At 46.2% G+C, this 19,169-nt stretch overlaps 1 protein-coding gene across 2 annotated transcripts in view; it reads left to right on the top strand.

The window, feature by feature from the left end:
• The window catches only part of LOC148018006 (glutathione S-transferase 2-like), a 92,279-nt gene that overhangs the window by 28,328 nt on the left and 44,782 nt on the right, over window positions 1-19,169 (top strand). For both annotated transcript variants that reach the window (XM_087661608.1, XM_087661607.1), the window contains exon 5: window positions 6,720-6,791. In XM_087661608.1, the coding sequence (XP_087517734.1) occupies window positions 6,720-6,791 (72 nt within the window). The remainder of the gene's footprint in view (window positions 1-6,719; window positions 6,792-19,169) is intronic.

The raw sequence follows: 19,169 nt of genomic DNA on the forward strand, positions 1-19,169 counted from the left end.
TCCATTGACAAATATAAAGCCAGGCTTGTAGCAAAGGGCTATGCACAGAAGAAAGGCATTGACTATGAGGAGACATCAAGTCCATAGTTGCTTTGGCTGCCCGTTATGGATGGATTGTACATCCGTTAGATACTAAGATTGCATTTTTACATGGGGAACTTCACGAAGAAGTATATATACAGCAGCCCATTGGTTTTGCAGTTGAAGGATCCGAACACTTTGTTTGCAAGCTGAAAAAGGCTTTATATGGCTTGAAACAAGCTCCTAGAGCTTGGTACGCAAAGATTGATGCCTTTTTACTCAGCCATGGGTTTATAAACAGCTCATCAGAGTCTACCCTTACATATGTAAGGAGGGGGGATCCATGTTGATCATTTGTCTATATGTTGATGACCTTTTGCTTACTTGGACACATGCTGATCAGATTTCAGCATTTAAACAAAATTTGCAGCAAACTTTTGACATGTCAGACTTAGGGTCTTTGCATTATTACTTGGGCATTCAGTTCATACATGATGCTAGAGGTATCGGTTCATCACAATCAAGATACATTGGTAAACTCCTTGAGAGGTTTGGTTTACATGATTGCAAGCTAGTTTGTACACCAATGAAACTTGGACTGAAGCTATCGTTGCATGATGACAGTGATTTGTTTGATATACACACATATGCTCTAGCAGTTGGATGCCTTATCTACCTATGCAACACTAGGCTAGACATACAGTTTGCAATTTTAGCCTTGAGCACATATATGCATAAGCCATGCATGTCACATTGGCAAGCTGTCAAGCTTGTTTTTCGTTACTTGCAGGGTACTAGATCTCTTGGATTGCTTTATGCCAAGAGGGAACCACTGCACTTACATGCTTACAGTGATTCTTATTGCGCTGGTGATTATGATTCACGTCACTCTACTAGTGGCAATTATTTCTTTCTAGGCTCATCTTGCATATCTTGTCTTAGTAAGAAACAATCCACTGTTGCCACATCATTATGTGAAGCTGAATACAAGGCAGCTTTCACTACCACATTTAAATGTGTATGGCTTAGACACTTGCTACATGATTTGGATGTATCTGTCACGGAGCCTACTCCTTTGTTCACTGACAGTGAGAGTGCCATTGCAGTGGCATGGAACCCAACGTTTCATGCATGTAGAAAACACATTGAGATACATTATCACTTTGTCAAAGAGAGGCTATATGCAAGAGTTATTAGCCTTGTCTATTGTCCTACCATGAGTAATGTGGCAGACATCTTCACTAAAGCTCTTCGTCGTGACAAATTTGAAGCATTTCACAATGCTTTAAATTTGATCTCCTTTGGTGGAGGACTACCCTTGTATTTTGATCACTCTTCACTCTAGGGGGGTTTGTTGGGTTTCATTCACGTCTACGCTCACGGAGGAGTATCGGTGATTAGGACACTGGGGTACTTTTTACTTTCTATACGAGAGGGTTTTTCCCCCAGATTTATTCTCTTTATTTTATGTGTCTATGTTACACATTTACGAGCACTTATCGTGTTGCACACACTTCGGGTGTGAACACCCTCTTATAACCCTAAGGTTTAAGGGTTGTACCTTGTACTTTCATTTTACACTTTCAGTCTATTACATTGGGTGTCGTGCTTCACTCTCCACACTGTCTATTGCACTCTTAGCTGAGCTTTGATCCTCTCCACCATTTCAGCCATAGAAGCTTCTAAGGAAGCTATTTGGCTTGGCCGTTTGGTCAAGGATTTTGGTCTTTCTTCTCGTACTCCAGTGCTTGGTTGTGATAGCCAAAGTGCCATGTCTAGCTAAGAATGCCATGTTTCATGTACGTATCAAACACATAGATGTTCCATCACTTCATTCGATAGGTCCTGGATGATGGTCTTGTCACATTGACTAAGGTCAAAACCCAAGATAACCTTGCAGATGTTCTCACTAAGAGTCTTATAAAGGCTGAGCATGAGCATTGTATCTGATTAGTGGGACTTGGCTAGCTTATAGATACCACTTCGGGCCTTTAAGTGGGAGGTTGTCGGATGTAAAGTCCCTTTGGGTGTTAAGTCCCTTAATCTCTGTGTAGATAAACTTACGGGTGTGAACACACCCTTATTTGTACCCTAACATATAAATACATTTTATTCTTTGTGTACCATCACTAACTGGTACACTCATCTTGGGATTCTCTCACTCTCACTCTCAACACTGCTCTTACTCCATTTCTGTCTCGCACTTCATTCTGCACTCATCCCAACACATATGAGCTGATAAAGGTGTGAAATTCACCTCCAATGAGGTAGCTTGATTTTGTATGATCATTTTCTTGATTACTTTATTTTCTATTTATAGGCTGGCCAGGCTGGTCATTTTCACTTGTTTTTCAGGTGGAGAGAGAGATCATCTGATGGAGATACACTCTGCAGCCCTTGTACATATTTGCCTTCTTTATTCCAGTGTTCAATCACTGCAGATTTCTACGTTCTATTATCTCTTTCTCTCTCCCTCTTCTCTTTGTGTTCATTTTCATTCAGCTCGGTCACATGCTTCTGCATTCGCTGCACTCTGACAAAGAGTTGCTGGTCAGTTATGATGGCTTTGAAGATCAAAGGAGATCAGCCCATATCTCCATGTACTTCAACCTTAAGAAATGCAAGTTAAAGAAATACTCCAAGGGGCTCAAATTGTTGGGGCCAATTGGGTGTCAGCTGTCCAAGATTGATTTGTAAAGTGTATGTTTTTCAGATTTGTGAATTTATTGTTTGATGTAATTTGTGTCAAATCAGGTCATTTACCACCCTTGCCAAGAAGAAGGCTGGTTTTATCCAGTCAGCACGGGCAAGGCAGACCATGCAGGTCCAACAGGAGCGTGGGCAGCAAGTGACCTGTGCCCTGGACCAGTCGGACAGGGCAGTTGGGCTGCCATTTGGCAGATCTGGCCAACTGCACCAGTTGGACAAAGATCAGCCTGGTTGACTGCACTTTTTCTTTCCTCCTCCTGCAAATTTATAGGCTACTGCTCTTTGCAGTTAGTCACTTGTCTTGTACAGAGAGTGTGAGGTGTTTGTGGCTGAGTGCATACACACACAGCCTGTTGTAAATTTCTGCTCTGGTCTATTCACTCCTCCGCATTTTGCGTTCTCTCCGTCTTTGTCTCTCTCTTATCTCTGTATTTAGTTCTCGTGTTATCTGCTTCTACAGTGCTGCATTCTGAGAAGCCATAGAAATGAAGTAATCATGATATGATTGAGGTTTTTTTCTTTTAAGGATAGCCTTGTTTGGTTCAACCGTTGTCCTTGGCATGAAACTTCTCAGCTTGGACTGAACTTCTTGCTCCGCTTGCTTGGGTTTAAAATGTTGGACTCCTTTTTTGAGCAAGGCATGCCAATAGCTTCTAGGCTAGCACTAATGAGGGGTTCTGCTTTGATGTGGCAAACATCTTCAAAACACTGCAAGAACTTCAGAAAACAACTAAGAGAAATAATAACTTTAAACGAGTTTAGAGTGTAAACTCTTTGATAGCCCTTAAGCTTCCTTTTGCTCTAGCCATGGTTGCTTGTATCCCCTTGCAGTGGAATGCTTCCCTCTTAGAGGAAGAAAGGCTGACTACGCACTTAATCACCCCTAAATTGGCTTGAAGAAATTTTCTTTGCTGCTCCTTTGCCGACAGTATGACTGCCAAATGCATGGTGTAGCTGCTGTTTAAAGGAATTGTCTTACTGTGCTCAATAGGTTGATCAATGCTTCAGGTTATTTTGTGGCTTCAAAGCATTTTTGCTCTTTCTAATGAGCCCAAGGGCTTGAAGAATGGATATGCATGTAAATAGATTTTTACATTTTATCAGACCTTGGAAGTGCTGGCTATGGCAGATCGTTTTGCAGACTGATCTTGGAAGCTAGGAATGAAGACCTGAATGACTAAGGAATTTGAAGATGTGAACAGATGAAGTGAAGGTTTTAAATTGTTCTACAAAGCTTGAAGATTGGATGCATGTGTAAAGAGATGTTTGCAGTTTTATCATATCTTGATACTGCTGTCTATGGCAGGTAGTTTAAGAGACTGATCTTGGAAGCTAGAGATGAAGACCTGAAAGACCAAGAATCTTCAAGTTCTGAGTAGATGAAATGAAGGTTTTGGAGTGTGCTGCAATGTGACATGGGATTCTGAAGTTTGGATGTGTAGAGTGAGATATGGGCTGATTTGCAGAGAGGAGTATGGCTGTGATAGCTTTGGCTATGGCGGTAGAGGATGTGTTAGGAGGAGAAGTGAGCTGAGAATATGTCATTATGAGAGAAAATGCAAGATCGAATAAGAGAAATGAAGCTAGAATGCACATGTAACTTGTCATTAGCATAGGACTCTTAAATAGGCATCAAGTACATGAATGTGGGCATCAAGAAACCCTAGATCACAAACCCAAGGTTGTGGTTAGATTCTTAGATATGTGCGATTCAGGCTAAATTCAGTCCAATTCTTTTCCTTCACAAAGTATTGAATAGGTTAGGAATCTTCAGCTATATTAGTATGTGACGAGCTCTAAACACAAAAACACAATACCAATCGTATGACAAAGCACAAACTGATAACATAGAACATAGTTAGGGTTAGGGTAACTTAGAGACAATGAACACAAATAATAATGAAATGAATGACTGCTGAATAAACAATGCTCATGCAACAAACACACTATGCGGAGAGTGAATTCTATACCATAAACTCATGTATCTCAAGGATTAAGGTTGGTGTAATGAGCTGAAGAGTGTGTCCTACTCTGAGCGGATATTGAAACGTAGCAAGACAGCCTTTGGATGTCGAACACCAACAAACGCAGCCAAGGAAGGTTGGATTTGATGTAGATGGCAGTGCAGGAGAGAGAAAAACAAAAAACGCAGGTGAGGAATGCAGATGAGGAGAGAGAAAACAGCAAATCACAGCTTGTTTATAGGCTGGGCGACAGTTGCAGGAGAGAGAAAACTGCCAAATGCAACCAGGAAAGGCTAGGCTACAGCCTGTAGGAGAAGGCGTTAGATGGGAAAACCGGTAGCAGTAGTTAGCAAACTGAAATCAACTGCGAACAATGGGTGGAAGGCTGGAAATAGGTGCTACATTGATGTAGACAGCAATGGCTAGCTTGGACCACAATGTTCTCGGTGTTCGGGGTGTGGGCAACAAGCTGAAAGACCTGAAATTTGCAAAAACAAGATTGAGGGAGAGTGGTGGGCTGCATGCCTATTTATAGAAAGTTTGGGGCACCCAAATTAGGGTTTTGCATGCGGGACATAATAATTTTCTAGAATCACATTTCTTTTTAAAATAAAAGGTTTGGTTCATTAATTAAGCATGTTTGGGGGTGTTTAAGTCAAGCTAATGCATTTTTAGCTCAACATCATAGTGATTATAGTAGATCTAGTCTAGCTCCCATCCTTGAGACTAAGGTTAAACATGGAACATTGGATCCCGAGGCTAATTACCCTTGGCTTCTCAACATGATGAAATGTGTGGGTCTAATTAGGATCTACATGCAAATACTTCATTCTGAGAAGAACGAGAGATTGAACAAGAGAAATTAAGCTAGAACTCACATGTAATTGATCATTAGCATAGGGCCTCTTACATAGGCATCAAGTAAATCAGTGTGGGCATCAAGAAACCCTAGATTGCAAACCCTAGAGTAAGGTTGCATTCCTTGAAATGTGGGATTTTGGCAAATTCACTCCATCTCCTTGCCTTTACAGAATTTTGAATAGATTAGGCTCTTCAGCTGCATCAATAGCATCGAATATGCGATGGCCAAAACCAAGGAATGGGAATTTGGGGAGGCCGAGGGGGGATTGCATATTTAGAAAAAAAGCATTTTTACATGAAAAATTGTTTTGATCATTACATTGGACTGTATAAAAAATGAATACATAAAGAAACATAAGTTTCCATTGAAATTTATAAAAATATCATTAATAGATTGTGAGGGGCATTGACAGGCTTGAAGGATGAGGTCTACCAGTCCTACGGTATGCACCACTGATGACAGGTTATACCTTAGAGTCTGGACAAAGACCCATCACAGCTGCTAGTATTTTGCCTCAATATAGCTACAGAATCTGTTCATAGCAGTTTGTAGTCAGATTGAAAATTTTCTAGTGAGACACCAGTGTGGTACATTCTTTGTGTGTAGGGGATCACATTTCTTAAGTGTTATTTTGCAGCTTGAAACACCTGCCTAGATTGTTTGTTGTGAAGGATGCTTAACTATCTTTATACACCTGCCTAAATTGTTGGTTGTGAATGTGTATGCCTAGTTTCTAAAGAGGATTAAATAAGCTTCCTGTTATGGCTTCTCTTCATGGTTACAGCTGTGGAAAGTGAACTGGCTGTGCAGAAAGCTATGTTGAGGGCCTCTGATTTGTAACACTAGCTTATAAATAAGTCAGTTTGCACTGTCAAGTCTAAGGGAGATTCTCTCTCCTGCTTACTTTCCATTCAATTCAAAGTGTAATCTTTAAATCAAATATGAAATTGTGATCTTGCAAGTTTGTCCTCAAAATAGTTCTGCAGAGCAATGTTCTAAGACGAAGATATGTCTGATCTTGATCAACCAAGTATAGCAGTTGCCTTGGTGGTTTAGAATAGCCTGAAATGAACTATTGTTTTAGTTGAAATACCTTACAGCCTTTAATATGACCTATGCAACGAATGTTTATATGATGGACTTATTAATGTGTGCTGTGGCAGTATCTTGAACAAAAATACCCCACACCATCTCTATTCCCTTCTGACATTAAGAAGCAAGCATTGGTGCGCCAGGTTAGTGTGTACCCCTTCACATGAATTACTGTGTTTTAAATTGATTGTCATGAAACTGAGATTTTGTATTGACCCTATGCAAGAAAGTGCACTCCCCTTTTGCTCTGACTTCCTCTTTTTGTTTGGCCTTCTCGTGCCCCATCATATTTACGTGGAGTGACTGGTTCCTGGCACTCATCTATGCCAAAAAAGTAAAACATCAAGTGAAGACCATCAATAACTGACTGCAAAGGGTAGAGAGTTTATAGATGCTGAATTTATTACTTCTTCTGACATCCATGATGAGCATGACAACTCCTCCTGAGTAAACTCACTATAGAAATCACCAACACTTAAATCTTCCAAGGAGAAAAGTGGGATTTGAGTGTCTATGCACTTGTAATAAGAAAATGTTGGAGCTCAAATAATCAACGAACATGAATCAAATCCTTGGACACACCACTTCTAAGACAACATCCATGATGAACATGACAACTCTGTTGGGTAAACTCATTATAGAATTTTAAACATTGAATCTTCTACAAGGATAAAAGCGGAATGTGATCATCTATGCACTTGTAACAACCAAATGCTAGAGCTCAAATTGTTAATGAACATGAATCAAATGCTATGCACACATGGTACAAATTTTAAAATTACTAAGCTTATGAAAGGAATAGATTGACGAAGCACTAGTTTAGCAAGAAACACAATTGCTACCTATATGCAAAGAAATACTCGAACATAGAATATGAACACAATCATCTGACAAAGCGCAAATTGATAGAATAACTTTATAGGGTTAAGGTAACTCAGAGACAATGAACATTGAAGATGAATGAAGAATAGTGAATGAAGAGATACAATGCTCAATGTAACAAACACAATATGCAAGGTAAATATTGAACCTCTAAAGCCCGGATTAGCCAAGAGAGTGTTCCAAAGGCTCCCTACCGACGCGTCGCTGCCCTTGCCCCCGCCATTGTACTGTCAGAGTGCAGCGGTGCGGAAGCGTAGGACTGAGAGAGAGAGAACGCAGAGAGAGAAGGGAGAGAAAGAGACAGTGTACACTGAAGATCTGCTGTATAAAGAATGCTGAATACAAAGATATACACGGGCGCAGTGCGCTGGACTGCGTGTCTCCACCCCGATGATGCGACCTGCTGTCCACCTCGAAGTCTGCTGCAGTCTGCACTGTCTGCTGTCTGAAATCTGCGAACAGAGACAGAGATCTGCACGGCACCGGTCTGTAATCTGCGACAGAGAATGAATGCCAGACTGCTGAAAACGTCAGCAATAAATAGGCGAAAACCTGCCTAGGATGGGGCGCCAAAATAGGGCGCAGCCTGATAATAATCAGCTGCAGGTAGTCGGACTGCCACGTGGCAGTCCGACTGCACAGTCCGACTGTGCAGCTGGACTGTGCAGCTGCTGCCTGCCTGAAAACAGGCTATGATCTCTGACACCCCCTCTCAGAGCCTGGACAGGGCAGAAGCCTGAGGGATCTGGAATGTTGCCGAAGTAGAGCCTGAGGAAGCGCCTTCGTAAACAAATCCGCAAGATTGTCCTCCGTCTTGCAATACGCCACAGTGATGGTCTCATCCAGAAGCTTTTCTCGGATGAAGTGGTACTGGATCTCAATGTGCTTCGTCCGGGCATGAAAAACAGGATTCCTCGCCAAGGCAATGCAACTCTCATTGTCACATTGCAGCAATGTAGGACGAGTCTGGGGGCACCCAAGCTCCTCCAACAGTCTCCGAAGCCACACAACCTCGCATGTGGTGGAAGACGCGGCCCGATACTCCGCCTCAGTAGACGAAAGGGCTACCGTGGGCTGCTTCTTGCTACTCCAAGAAATAACACCTGCACCCAAAGTAAAGCAGTAACCTGTTGTAGACCGCCTGTGGTCCACGTCACCGGCCCAATCCGAGTCGCTCCAACCTGCAAGTACAAGATCTGACCCATCTGTCCCTGCGGGGTAATGAATCCCCAAATCAGACGTCCCCCTCAGATACCGAAGTATCCTCTGAGCAGCCTGCCAATGCACCGTCTTAGGTTCACTCATGAACCCTGCCAAGAGCCCAACAGCAAAACATAGATCAACCCTGGTGTTGAGAAGCCAAATCAAAGACCCTATCAACTGTCGATAGCGGGACTCATCCGCCAAAGGAGAAGCTGAGTGGGAAGTGGCCTTCCAGTTCGGATCCATAGGAGTAGAGAGGGCCCGACAATCTTCCATCTCAAAAGACACCAAGAGCTCCTGAACATATCTCTGTTGGGAGAGAAAGATCCCCCTCTGAGACTGAAAAATCTCATGTCCTAAAAAGAAATGGAGTAGCCCCAAATCCGTCATCTCGAACGTCCGATGTAAAGCTGACTTTGTCTCCTGGACCTGCTGTGCATCATCACCTGTGACAATCAAATCATCAACATATAATACAAACAGCACACAACCATCCTCGGAAGTGTGAACATACAGCTGCGGATCGGCCTTGGACCGCCGATATCCCAACTGAGTCTGGAGGAACGAATCAATCTTCTCGTTCCAAGCTCGCGGGGCCTGCTTGAGACCATACAGGGCCTTCTTCAACCTGTAGATTTTCCCATCTGAAGAACCAAAGCCAGGAGGCTGCTCAACGTAGATCTCCTCCTTCAAATCACCATTCAGGAAGGCCGACTTCACATCCAGCTGATAAACAGGCCATCTCCTATGGCCAGCCAAAGCAAGAACAGCTCTAATGGTTGCCATACGAGCTGTAGGGGCAAAGGTGTCATGACAGTCAATCCCTGGGCGCTGGGCAAAACCCTTAGCAACAAGGCGAGCCTTGTGCTTATCCAAAGTACCATCACTGAGATATTTGGTCTTGAAGACCCACTTGACTCCAATCACCTTCTTCTTCGGGGGGCGTGGCACAAGTGACCAAGTGCCATTCCTCTCAATAGCCTCCAACTCAGCTTCCATAGCTTTCTTCCATGGGGCGGACTGTAAAGCCTCCTTCACGGAGGTGGGCTCTCGATCCTGCATAACTCGGGACATCAAACAATAATTGGAGCACACAAGCTCCGAAGAATGCTCCTGGTGCCTCCGTGACCGCCGCGGACCATCCTGCGGTCCCCACTCCTCAGGAACCCCCTCGATCCCTGAATCACGGAGTGTGTCACGGGCCCAGCGAGGAGGAGGCCGAACCTCCCCTCGTCGTTCTCCATCAGTAGAAGACTCTGGAATGTCCACCGGTGGTAACTCCTCAGAAGGATCCGGTGGAACAGTAGACTCTGTGTCAGAAACAGAATCATAATCAAACGGCACAGGCTCCAGTGGAACTGTAGAAGGAGCCAAACTCTCCCCTGGATCTCCAAGAACGGGATGCTCCTCACCCGTTGAAGAAGCCGGAACCTCCACAAACCGCACATCACGGCTAGTATATACATCCCGCTTGACGGGATCATAGAGTCGGTAGCCTTGGGACTGGGAGCTGTAGCCAACAAATACCTGTTTACGGGAAGCCGCTTCGAATTTGTCACGGTGAGCTTTGGGAATGTGAACATAGGCATCACACCCAAAGACCCGAAAGTAAGAAACATCTGGCTTCGATCCAAAATACGCCTCAAATGGAGTCATCCCTTCCACGGCCGAAGTAGGAGATCGGTTAAGGATGTGGACTGCAGTAGCCACAGCCTCGGCCCACAGAACCTGGGGGGTCTGTCGGTGCTCCATCATGGTGCGCGCCATCTCGATCACACTACGGTTCTTCCGTTCGAGAATACCATTTTCTTGTGGAGTATTCGTATTGGCAAACTCCTGGTGAATTCCTCTATCTGCACAAAACCGAGCAAATTCATTAGAGACAAATTCACCTCCCTTGTCGGATCGCAAGGTCTTCAACTTCCGGCCTGATCGGTTCTCCTCAAAGAGAAGCCAATCCTTGAAGTGCGAGAAAGCTTCTGATTTTAGTGCCAAAAAGTAGGCCCATGTCATCCTGCTATAGTCATCCACGATCAGCATGAAGTACGAGCTCCCACGCAGGGACTCATTCCTCATAGGGCCACATAGATCCGTAGATACTAACTCCATCGGTGAAGTAGACCGCCGCGAAGCGGTATGGGGAATGGCATCTCTATGCTGCTTCCCCCGTATGCAGGAGACACATGGCTGCTGGCTCACCACTATATCCGGCAACCCTCGAACAAGCTGTCCCCGTGACGCCTTCCGAAGATAGTCATAGTTTAGGTGACCAAACCTAGCATGCCATAATTCAGACTGTGACTGTGAGGTAAGAAGAAGAGTAGAGAGGGCAGTGGAAGACTTCAGTTTGTAAATGCCGTTCTCCTCATATCCAGATGATAGAACCTTCCTCGATTCACGATCAAGGACTCGCACTGTAGAACTGTCAAACTCCACCAGAAGACCAAGGGAACAAATCTTATGGACTGAAGGGAGATGGTACCCCAATCCTGGTACATGCAAAACCTCTGAAGTATGGGTGCCACCTCGTCCATCCGGAATAAGCTGCATCTTACCCCGACCTGCAATAGAAACTGAAGAGCTGTCTCCAATGAGAACCTGCCCACGCGACGGGCGCAGCTGGGCAACACCATCTGATGAAGGAGTCATGTGCCGTGAGGCACCACTATCAATAATCCACTCTCGAGATTGGGAAGCCGCCATCGCAGCATCAGAAGCATTCGGTGAAGCGTCCTCAATGACAACTAGATGTAGAAATGCAGCTGATGAGGGTGCAGCCACCGCTCCAGAATCCTTGGTTTCCTTCTTCTTGGTGTCCTTCGAGTCTTTGTCAGGGCAATCCTTCTTCCAATGGCCAGTCTTTCCACAAATATGGCATGTGGAGTCTTTGTCCTTGTCCTTCTCCTTGTCCTTCTTGGACTTGTTATCCCCCTTCTTCTTCTTTTGGTCCTTCCCCTTCTTCTGAGAGGCTTGGCCTGTCAACGCCTCCGTCTTGGAAGCATTCTGTCCCTTTAACTGTTCCTCTTGGTCCAAGACCATAGGAACTAACTCCTCCCACCGAAGAGTAGACTCGCGCCCTGAAGCAATAAGGGCAGAGTAAAATGTACCGAATCGTGGCGGCAACTGGGACAAGAGTGTAATCGCCATGTCTTCGGAGGAGATCGGCTTCCCCGCATTCTGAACCTGCATCTGTAGCTGCCTTAGCTTGTTAATGTGTTCCCTTAGCGAAGAAGACTTATTGACGGACAAGGTCCGCATCTGTACCTCCAAAGAAACCCTCTTCAGCAGGGTCATCCGATTGTACATTTGATCCAGCTCCAGCCATATCTCACGAGCCACCGTCAAGTGCTCGATGTGAGCGATCACGGCTGTAGTGCATGATAGAAAGAGAAAGGATCGAATCCTGGCATTCAGTTTGTCCCAATGAGACTGGGCCCTGGCCAACTCCGCACGAGCATCGGAAGAGAGTTTGGACTCATCTCTTACCGAGGGCCGGTCAATATCTTCCTGTACCAACTCCGCCAAATCATAGGACTCCAGAATGGCCAACATCATAACGCGCCAAATGCGGTAGTTGTCGCCGTCGAGCTTCTGATCTGTAGGAAGAGCCGGTAAGACAGGCACCTTCCGGTCCATAATCGCCTGGAACTCCAGGTCCATCTCTGTAGACATCTTCACCTGCAATGCCTTCTCAAACGCAAAAGCAGCCCCCTCTGACTGAGTAGACTCAGCCTGCTAAGGCTCTTCAGCGTCCCGAAGCTCCTTCACCCGCCGGAGGCGATGAAAAAGCAAAACTTGCACTTTTAGGTTGAAAACTCAAACTTTCTCCGCGACAAACAGCAGTAAACAGCAGCAAATCCACCACCTGTACTCCTTTCCTGTGCGCCCACACTCGTTTCAGCCTTGTTCCAAGGCGCAGCCCTCCTTTCTGCCCTTAAACGCAAAAAACGCAAATTTGTGTCGCGATGGAAACTCCTCTTCAGGTTGATTCTGCGCTCAGTCAGCCCTCAAACACTGCTCTGATACCATGTCAGAGTGCAGCGGTGCGGAAGCGTAGGACTGAGAGAGAGAGAACGCAGAGAGAGAAGGGAGAGAAAGAGACAGTGTACACTGAAGATCTGCTGTATAAAGAATGCTGAATACAAAGATATACACGGGCGCAGTGCGCTGGACTGCGTGTCTCCACCCCGACGATGCGACCTGCTGTCCACCTCGAAGTCTGCTGCAGTCTGCACTGTCTGCTGTCTGAAATCTGCGAACAGAGACAGAGATCTGCACGGCACCGGTCTGTAATCTGCGACAGAGAATGAATGCCAGACTGCTGAAAACGTCAGCAATAAATAGGCGAAAACCTGCCTAGGATGGGGCGCCAAAATAGGGCGCAGCCTGATAATAATCAGCTGCAGGCAGTCGGACTGCCACGTGGCAGTCCGACTGCACAGTCCGACTGTGCAGCTGGACTGTGCAGCTGCTGCCTGCTGCTGCCTGCCTGAAAACAGGCTATGATCTCTGACATGTACCCCCGTCAAACTGCGCCCCGCTGACTGCCCCCCCCTTGGTACCTCACCTGCGTTGTCTCCTATCTCCTTTACTCTGCGGCCACCTGCCTACAGGCCTCCCATGCCGTCATCCGTGGCGCCCGGTGTCTCTATTGGCATTAGAAAGCAGAATCCACCCCTCCCCCCCTCCCCCTCCCCCTTCCTCGCCATCACCCTCCCCTCCGGTTGCTCCCTCCATTTGCAACAATACTCCCCCCTCCGGCAGTACAGCAGTGTGATTGGTAGGTTCTCAGTAGGAAAGTGCAATGGAAACCTCTGGTCAGACGCTCGTGCATTGACGCCAGTGCATTTTGCGAGTAGCCCCTAGTCAAACACCTTGTGCGTTGTCCTCTCTGAGGAACAACTCTTGGCCGTTCGTGCCACAAAGCTGAAGCTTAAAGAAACAATGATTTTTGGTTAGGTAATAGGACACTCTCCATCAAGGCCGAGCTTCGGGATTGGCTCCACTCTACGTTGCGCATTGACACAACGTAGATCATGGAGGCAGTCCTCATGGGCCGTGGGATCTTCATGGTTCGTCTTACCTCTGCGGACACAGCTCGTGAGTTAGTGGAGAGCTCGCCCTATGTCTCCACGAAGGGGGTCATTCACATGGTTCCTTGGTATAGCGGCTTCACAGTGGAGTCATTTGAGCTCCACAACAGATTTCTCAAATGCCTAGTCACTTTACTTTTCCTCGGACTGGCGGTAGAGTACCGCCAGTTAGTGGAGGACTTCGGTCGGCTCTTCGGCACAGTTCTTCCTGCCTCCTTTGCGGATGTAGTGACAGCTGTAGGAGTCCCCAAGGTACGAGTGGCCGTGAAAGACACAAAGAGCATACCTAAGTTCATGGAGATAGAGGCAGGAAGTTACTCCTTTAGGCAGCAGGTCACTGTGATCGGGCAACCTTGGCAGTGCCTGTGCTGCCATGACTTTGGGCATCAGGCAACAGACTACTGTACGCACTTTGGAGCCAAGGCGGCTCCGTTGACAGGCCCACAGGTGGATACTGACGGCTTCACATGGGTCCAGAGACGATAGAGAGAGAGACGGCAGGGGGGGCTGCAACTAGCTCCTCAGACGGAGCCTTGACAGCAGGGAGCAGGAGGGCGAGCGACGCCCACCTTGGCAGAGCACTCCGCAACCCCCCCCTGTCTATCCCACCCGGCAGGACCGTAGCCCCCCACATCCACCACCCTTGCCATAGACTACCTCTCTGAGATCCCACAGCCCCCACATCCACCCTCCCATCTCCCAAGCCCCCTGCACTGACTCGGGCCCACGCATCCACCCCTCCCCCCCCCCCTTCCAGGGACTCTAGCCGCCCCTCTTTGTCCCGCCCACTGATCCGCCCCCGGTTCAGGTGGCCCCCCCCAGACCCACCTCCCCTCCTCCCATAGGAGGTGATGAGCCATACACGCCTATTGTTGGGTGTAAAGGCCCTTCGCTACACTTCCCGTATATATATTTTACTTGTACATGTGACCGCACTCTTGCGGGTGTAAATGTACTGTACCCTAAAACATAAATACATTCTTTCATTCTTTGTGTGTGCCACACTGGTACACACCCAACTCAAGTCTCTACTCTCTCTGCACTCTCTACTGCTGAACACACTCCATTCTCGCTGCGCACACCACTTAGGCATTTTCGCTTTCCTTCAAACTGGTATCAGAGCTTCGGCTAAGGTGTGCGCGCTTCCCGGAGCCTGTGCGAGACATCGCCAGCGCTTCGCTCGTGAGAGTCTGTAACCAGCCAGGTCAGGCGCAGCCATTCCAGGTCAGCACAGGTCAGGTCGTCAACTTTCCTGGTCACGTTTCTATTCAGGACAGTTAGGCGACAGTGTTCAGGTCACGTTTTACTCAGGCGACAGCTGGACAGACAGTCGCCAGGTCAGAAACAGGTCGGCGTGGTCAGGCGACAGCTGACGTGGTCAGCGTGGACAGGCGGCAGTTCGTTTCTGATCAGCGTGATCAGTCGACAGGTCACGACAGTCATTTTTTGCAATTTTTGTGACTTGTCACATTAAAACAGGCTCCGGTTCGCACGCGCAAGCACAATTCTCACAGTTGTGCAGATTTGAGCCAGAAAATTTGGGGCTTTTCCAGATTTAGTGCTGTTCATGCATAATACAGACATCTGCGTCAAAATTGCAGACATTGTGCGCGTATAAATTGGGGATTTCGCCAAATTTGGTGAAATTTTGCTCGTTTGAGTAAAGTTTCTCAACATTGGACCCATAAAATTTGGGCCTTTTGCTGTATTGGTGAAATTTTGCTCAGCTAAGTCAGATTGGTTGACATTCGTACACACTTGGACTCGGAAAATTTGGGGCTTTTGCAAAATTTTATGAAATTTTACTGAATTTGCCCGTTTTATGCTCTCGGGAACATGTATTAATGCAATTGGGGCAGATTTATTGCAGAAAATTTGGGGCTTTTCACATTAGTGATGTATTTTGAGCCGATTTGTGCTTTGACAGTGGAATTACAGCAGATTCATTGCTAGTACTTGACCAAAATGTCCCATGCATTCTTAGGAGAGCTACAGTTCATTATTTGCATTACCATGGTACCTGAGATACATAAAGAGAGCCAGTGCAAGACTCTACGAGCTCTTTCTGTCCAAGCTCGGTGTAATCATCTTTGATCAGCCGTAGGTCGATCTGAGAGCTCAGGTTCAGCTTCCGCTCTAGTCACCAACTCCCAATAGCCTTTCCCTATTAAGAAGTTCTCCATGCGGAACTTCCATATGGCATAATTGTTACTGTCAAGCTTTTCCCCCACTATCTGGGTTATGCTGTCAGTCCTCTCTGCATTAGCCATATTGTACCAGACAATATTTAGTCACTGCCTAACTTCCTGCAAGCCAACAAGTATGATTGACCAAGTTCAATCCTCAACTGTTTATGACAGTTTTCTGCAATTAATTGCAGTAAAAAAACCAGGGTATTTCAGCCCAATGACAGCTCAAAACAGTCCACAAACAAGTGGTCTAACTTGTAGGTATAACAATCAATACATATGCTATGTAGTTGCTTCAGCTTAAACTCTTGCAACCTCACTGCCAGGGTAAATACATACATGGTTTGAAAACTGCAAACTGTGAGTAACCAGCTGTAATTTTAAGGCCAAAAACATTGAGTATACATGTCATACATGTCCCATATCACTTGCAGTAGTTCAGATATCTATCTCTGCATATGAGTTCCCAGACATGTCAGTCTGACACTGTATACATCATGTACTGCAAGTACAAGAGCAAGGTACACTTGCTGTAAATTTCAGCCAAGCAAAGATAGTCAATGACAGTGTATTTTAGTCCACCAAACTCTTCAAAATGTCACAGACATATGCCACCATACATGGGAACCAATACATGAACCTGTCAACACCGATGAGTGTCCTGTCTTCAGGAGCAATATAAAACAATGCATTCACTGTTCATGACCAACCAATAGAGTGTCAAAGTATTTGTTTTCTGATCCAAATTTCAGTTTCCAAGAGCATCCAATGCTCATACCAATCCACAACCAATTTAGCAAACATATCCCATGTCATACATGTCATGAAGGCCGACAAAAAACGTGCAATCTTCCAAGATAGATAAGTGCTTCCTGTAAACTATGAATGACCGTTTTCAGCCTGTCAAGAGCTCACAAATCTGAGTGATTTCATCAAGAAAGTACATCTTCCAAGCATGACATTCAATACATATGTCTTCCTGAGCATATGTATGCTATATCAAGTCCTTCCAGGCATGTCAGAGAGCTCCCAAGCTCATGTCAGAGAAGTATATTTGCTGTGTATTCCCTGTTTGTGGCAGGCCTGGTCTGAATTTCAGATCTGTAGCTGGCTGTTTCAGCTCTTATCTCAGCTCCAACTTAACCATTGCCATGCAGACTATCAAGATGTCTTCTCAAGCATGTGTACAAGCTACAAATGGCATAGATGATTCTTATCATGTCCATGAGCAGCCAAGGCAGACCATCAGGCAATCAGGCGCAAACACGCAGTCTGTTAGAATGTCTTCAGCAACAGCTTCTCTTCATAATGATGACCAAGGTCTTTTTCTAGGTGCTCAACCAACCCTCCTCAAAGCTCCAAATAGGTCCTGACACACTCTCCTTCAAGTATAATGAAGATGTATTCAATACATACCTCTGCAGAAACAATGACAGTCAGTCCTTCTACACAGCAGGTCTTTTTCCTTCAATCTCCAGGTCTTCTTCCATAATGCTATTCTCAACAGAGCCCAGTCATGGGTGCTCTGATACCATGTTAGAAGTCTAAAACAGAGACAGAGAGGGTTGGACTCAACAGTGTAGAGCAATGAGCTCTCATACATTTCTTCTATTCTTCCATTCCACACATCACTAAAGAGAATAGTTACAACTTAAGGTCTAGGACCATTCACACCAAACAACTAAGTCCTAACCACCAACTTATTTAATGTCCGCATCATGTAGTACAGCTGGACAACTCAAGTGTCTGGTATGGTCATACCAAAGATAGTAGATCGAGCTTGAAGGCTTAACAGAGGAGGCTTTCCATACACAGGACCGGCAAAAATGCCCGTTAGAGGATGGCCTCTCGAAGGTATTCTTCAGCACCTACTGGGAGGTGGTGAAGGACCCTCTACTGATGGCCTTCCAGGAGAGTTTCACTTCAGGAGAGATGCCAGGGAGTCTTTCGACAGGCCTTATCAGTCTTCTCCCCAAAGGGGGAGACCGGTTCGAGCTTTCCCAGTGAAGACCGATCATCTTATTGTCAGTGGCCTATAAGGTAGTGGCAAAAATGATTGGTAGGCGACTACGCCCCGTGCTTTCAGATATCATCCATGACACACAGATAGGCTTTGTCCAGGATAAGAGTATCCTACACAATGTATTCACCTTCTTTGAGGCGACAGAGTGGGCATAGCACAATGGGCAGAGACTGGCCGTACTACTCTTGGATTTCAAGAAAGCTTATGACAGGGTGGATTGGGATTTCCTAGAGGGCACCATGGTGAGGTTGGGTTTTCCCTAGGCTTGGATTCGCGGGGTCTCTGCACTTTATAGATCAGCCACCAGCAGGGTTTTCATAGGTGGTAGGCGAGGGGTGGAGTTTTGATTGGAGAGATTGGTTTGGTAGGTTTGCAGCCTGGACCCGTACCTGTTTCTACTCTTTGCAGCGGCAATGTCTCATTTCCTCAGGTCACATGTGAGCAGATTACACGGCCTTCGACATCCCGTGAGAGAAGAGACTGAGTTGGTAGACTCAGAGTATGCAGATGATACAACACTCTACATAGAGGATGATGAGTTGATACTGGAGAGAGTGAGGATGGCTCTTGAGGTGTTCTGTTCTACAGCGGGAGCGAAAATCAATTGGCAAAAGTCGGTTGGTTTCCTCACAGACCGCACTCTAGCACGGAGTGGGGCCTCCTCCTGGGATTTAGATGGGTGAGCAAAGGATAGACCGTCCATTACCTAGGGTTCTAGGTGGGACTCGACATCACTTTTGTCCAACAGTTTCTCCCAGTCCTTGATTCTATTTAGGGGAAGCTGACCTACTGGAGTACGGCTCGCCTCTCACTAGCAGACCGAGCCCTGGTGGTTAACCAGGTCCTCCTAGCGATGGCCTGGTACATTGCCTCGTATTGGTGCTTCTCCTCATCCTGTGTAGTGCAGCTTCGCCGCCTAGTGCGGAATTTCCTTTGGTCTGGGTCAGACGGTTCCAGGGATTCTAGGGCCAAGGTGGCGTGGGCGACCATCATACGGCATCGGTCAGAGGGAGACCTGGGGATCATAGATCCAGAGTATCAGAGTATGGTCCTCTTGGGCAAGCTAGTTGTCCGCGGCCTCACACTAGGAGAGCAGATATGGAAGCTCCTATTGCAGGAGGGTCTTTAAGA

Source organism: Lygodium microphyllum, chromosome 21 (assembly GCF_053477565.2).
Source record: "Lygodium microphyllum isolate KBCC chromosome 21, Lygodium_microphyllum_v1.1.10, whole genome shotgun sequence".
NCBI classification, from domain to species: Eukaryota; Viridiplantae; Streptophyta; class Polypodiopsida; order Schizaeales; family Lygodiaceae; genus Lygodium; species Lygodium microphyllum.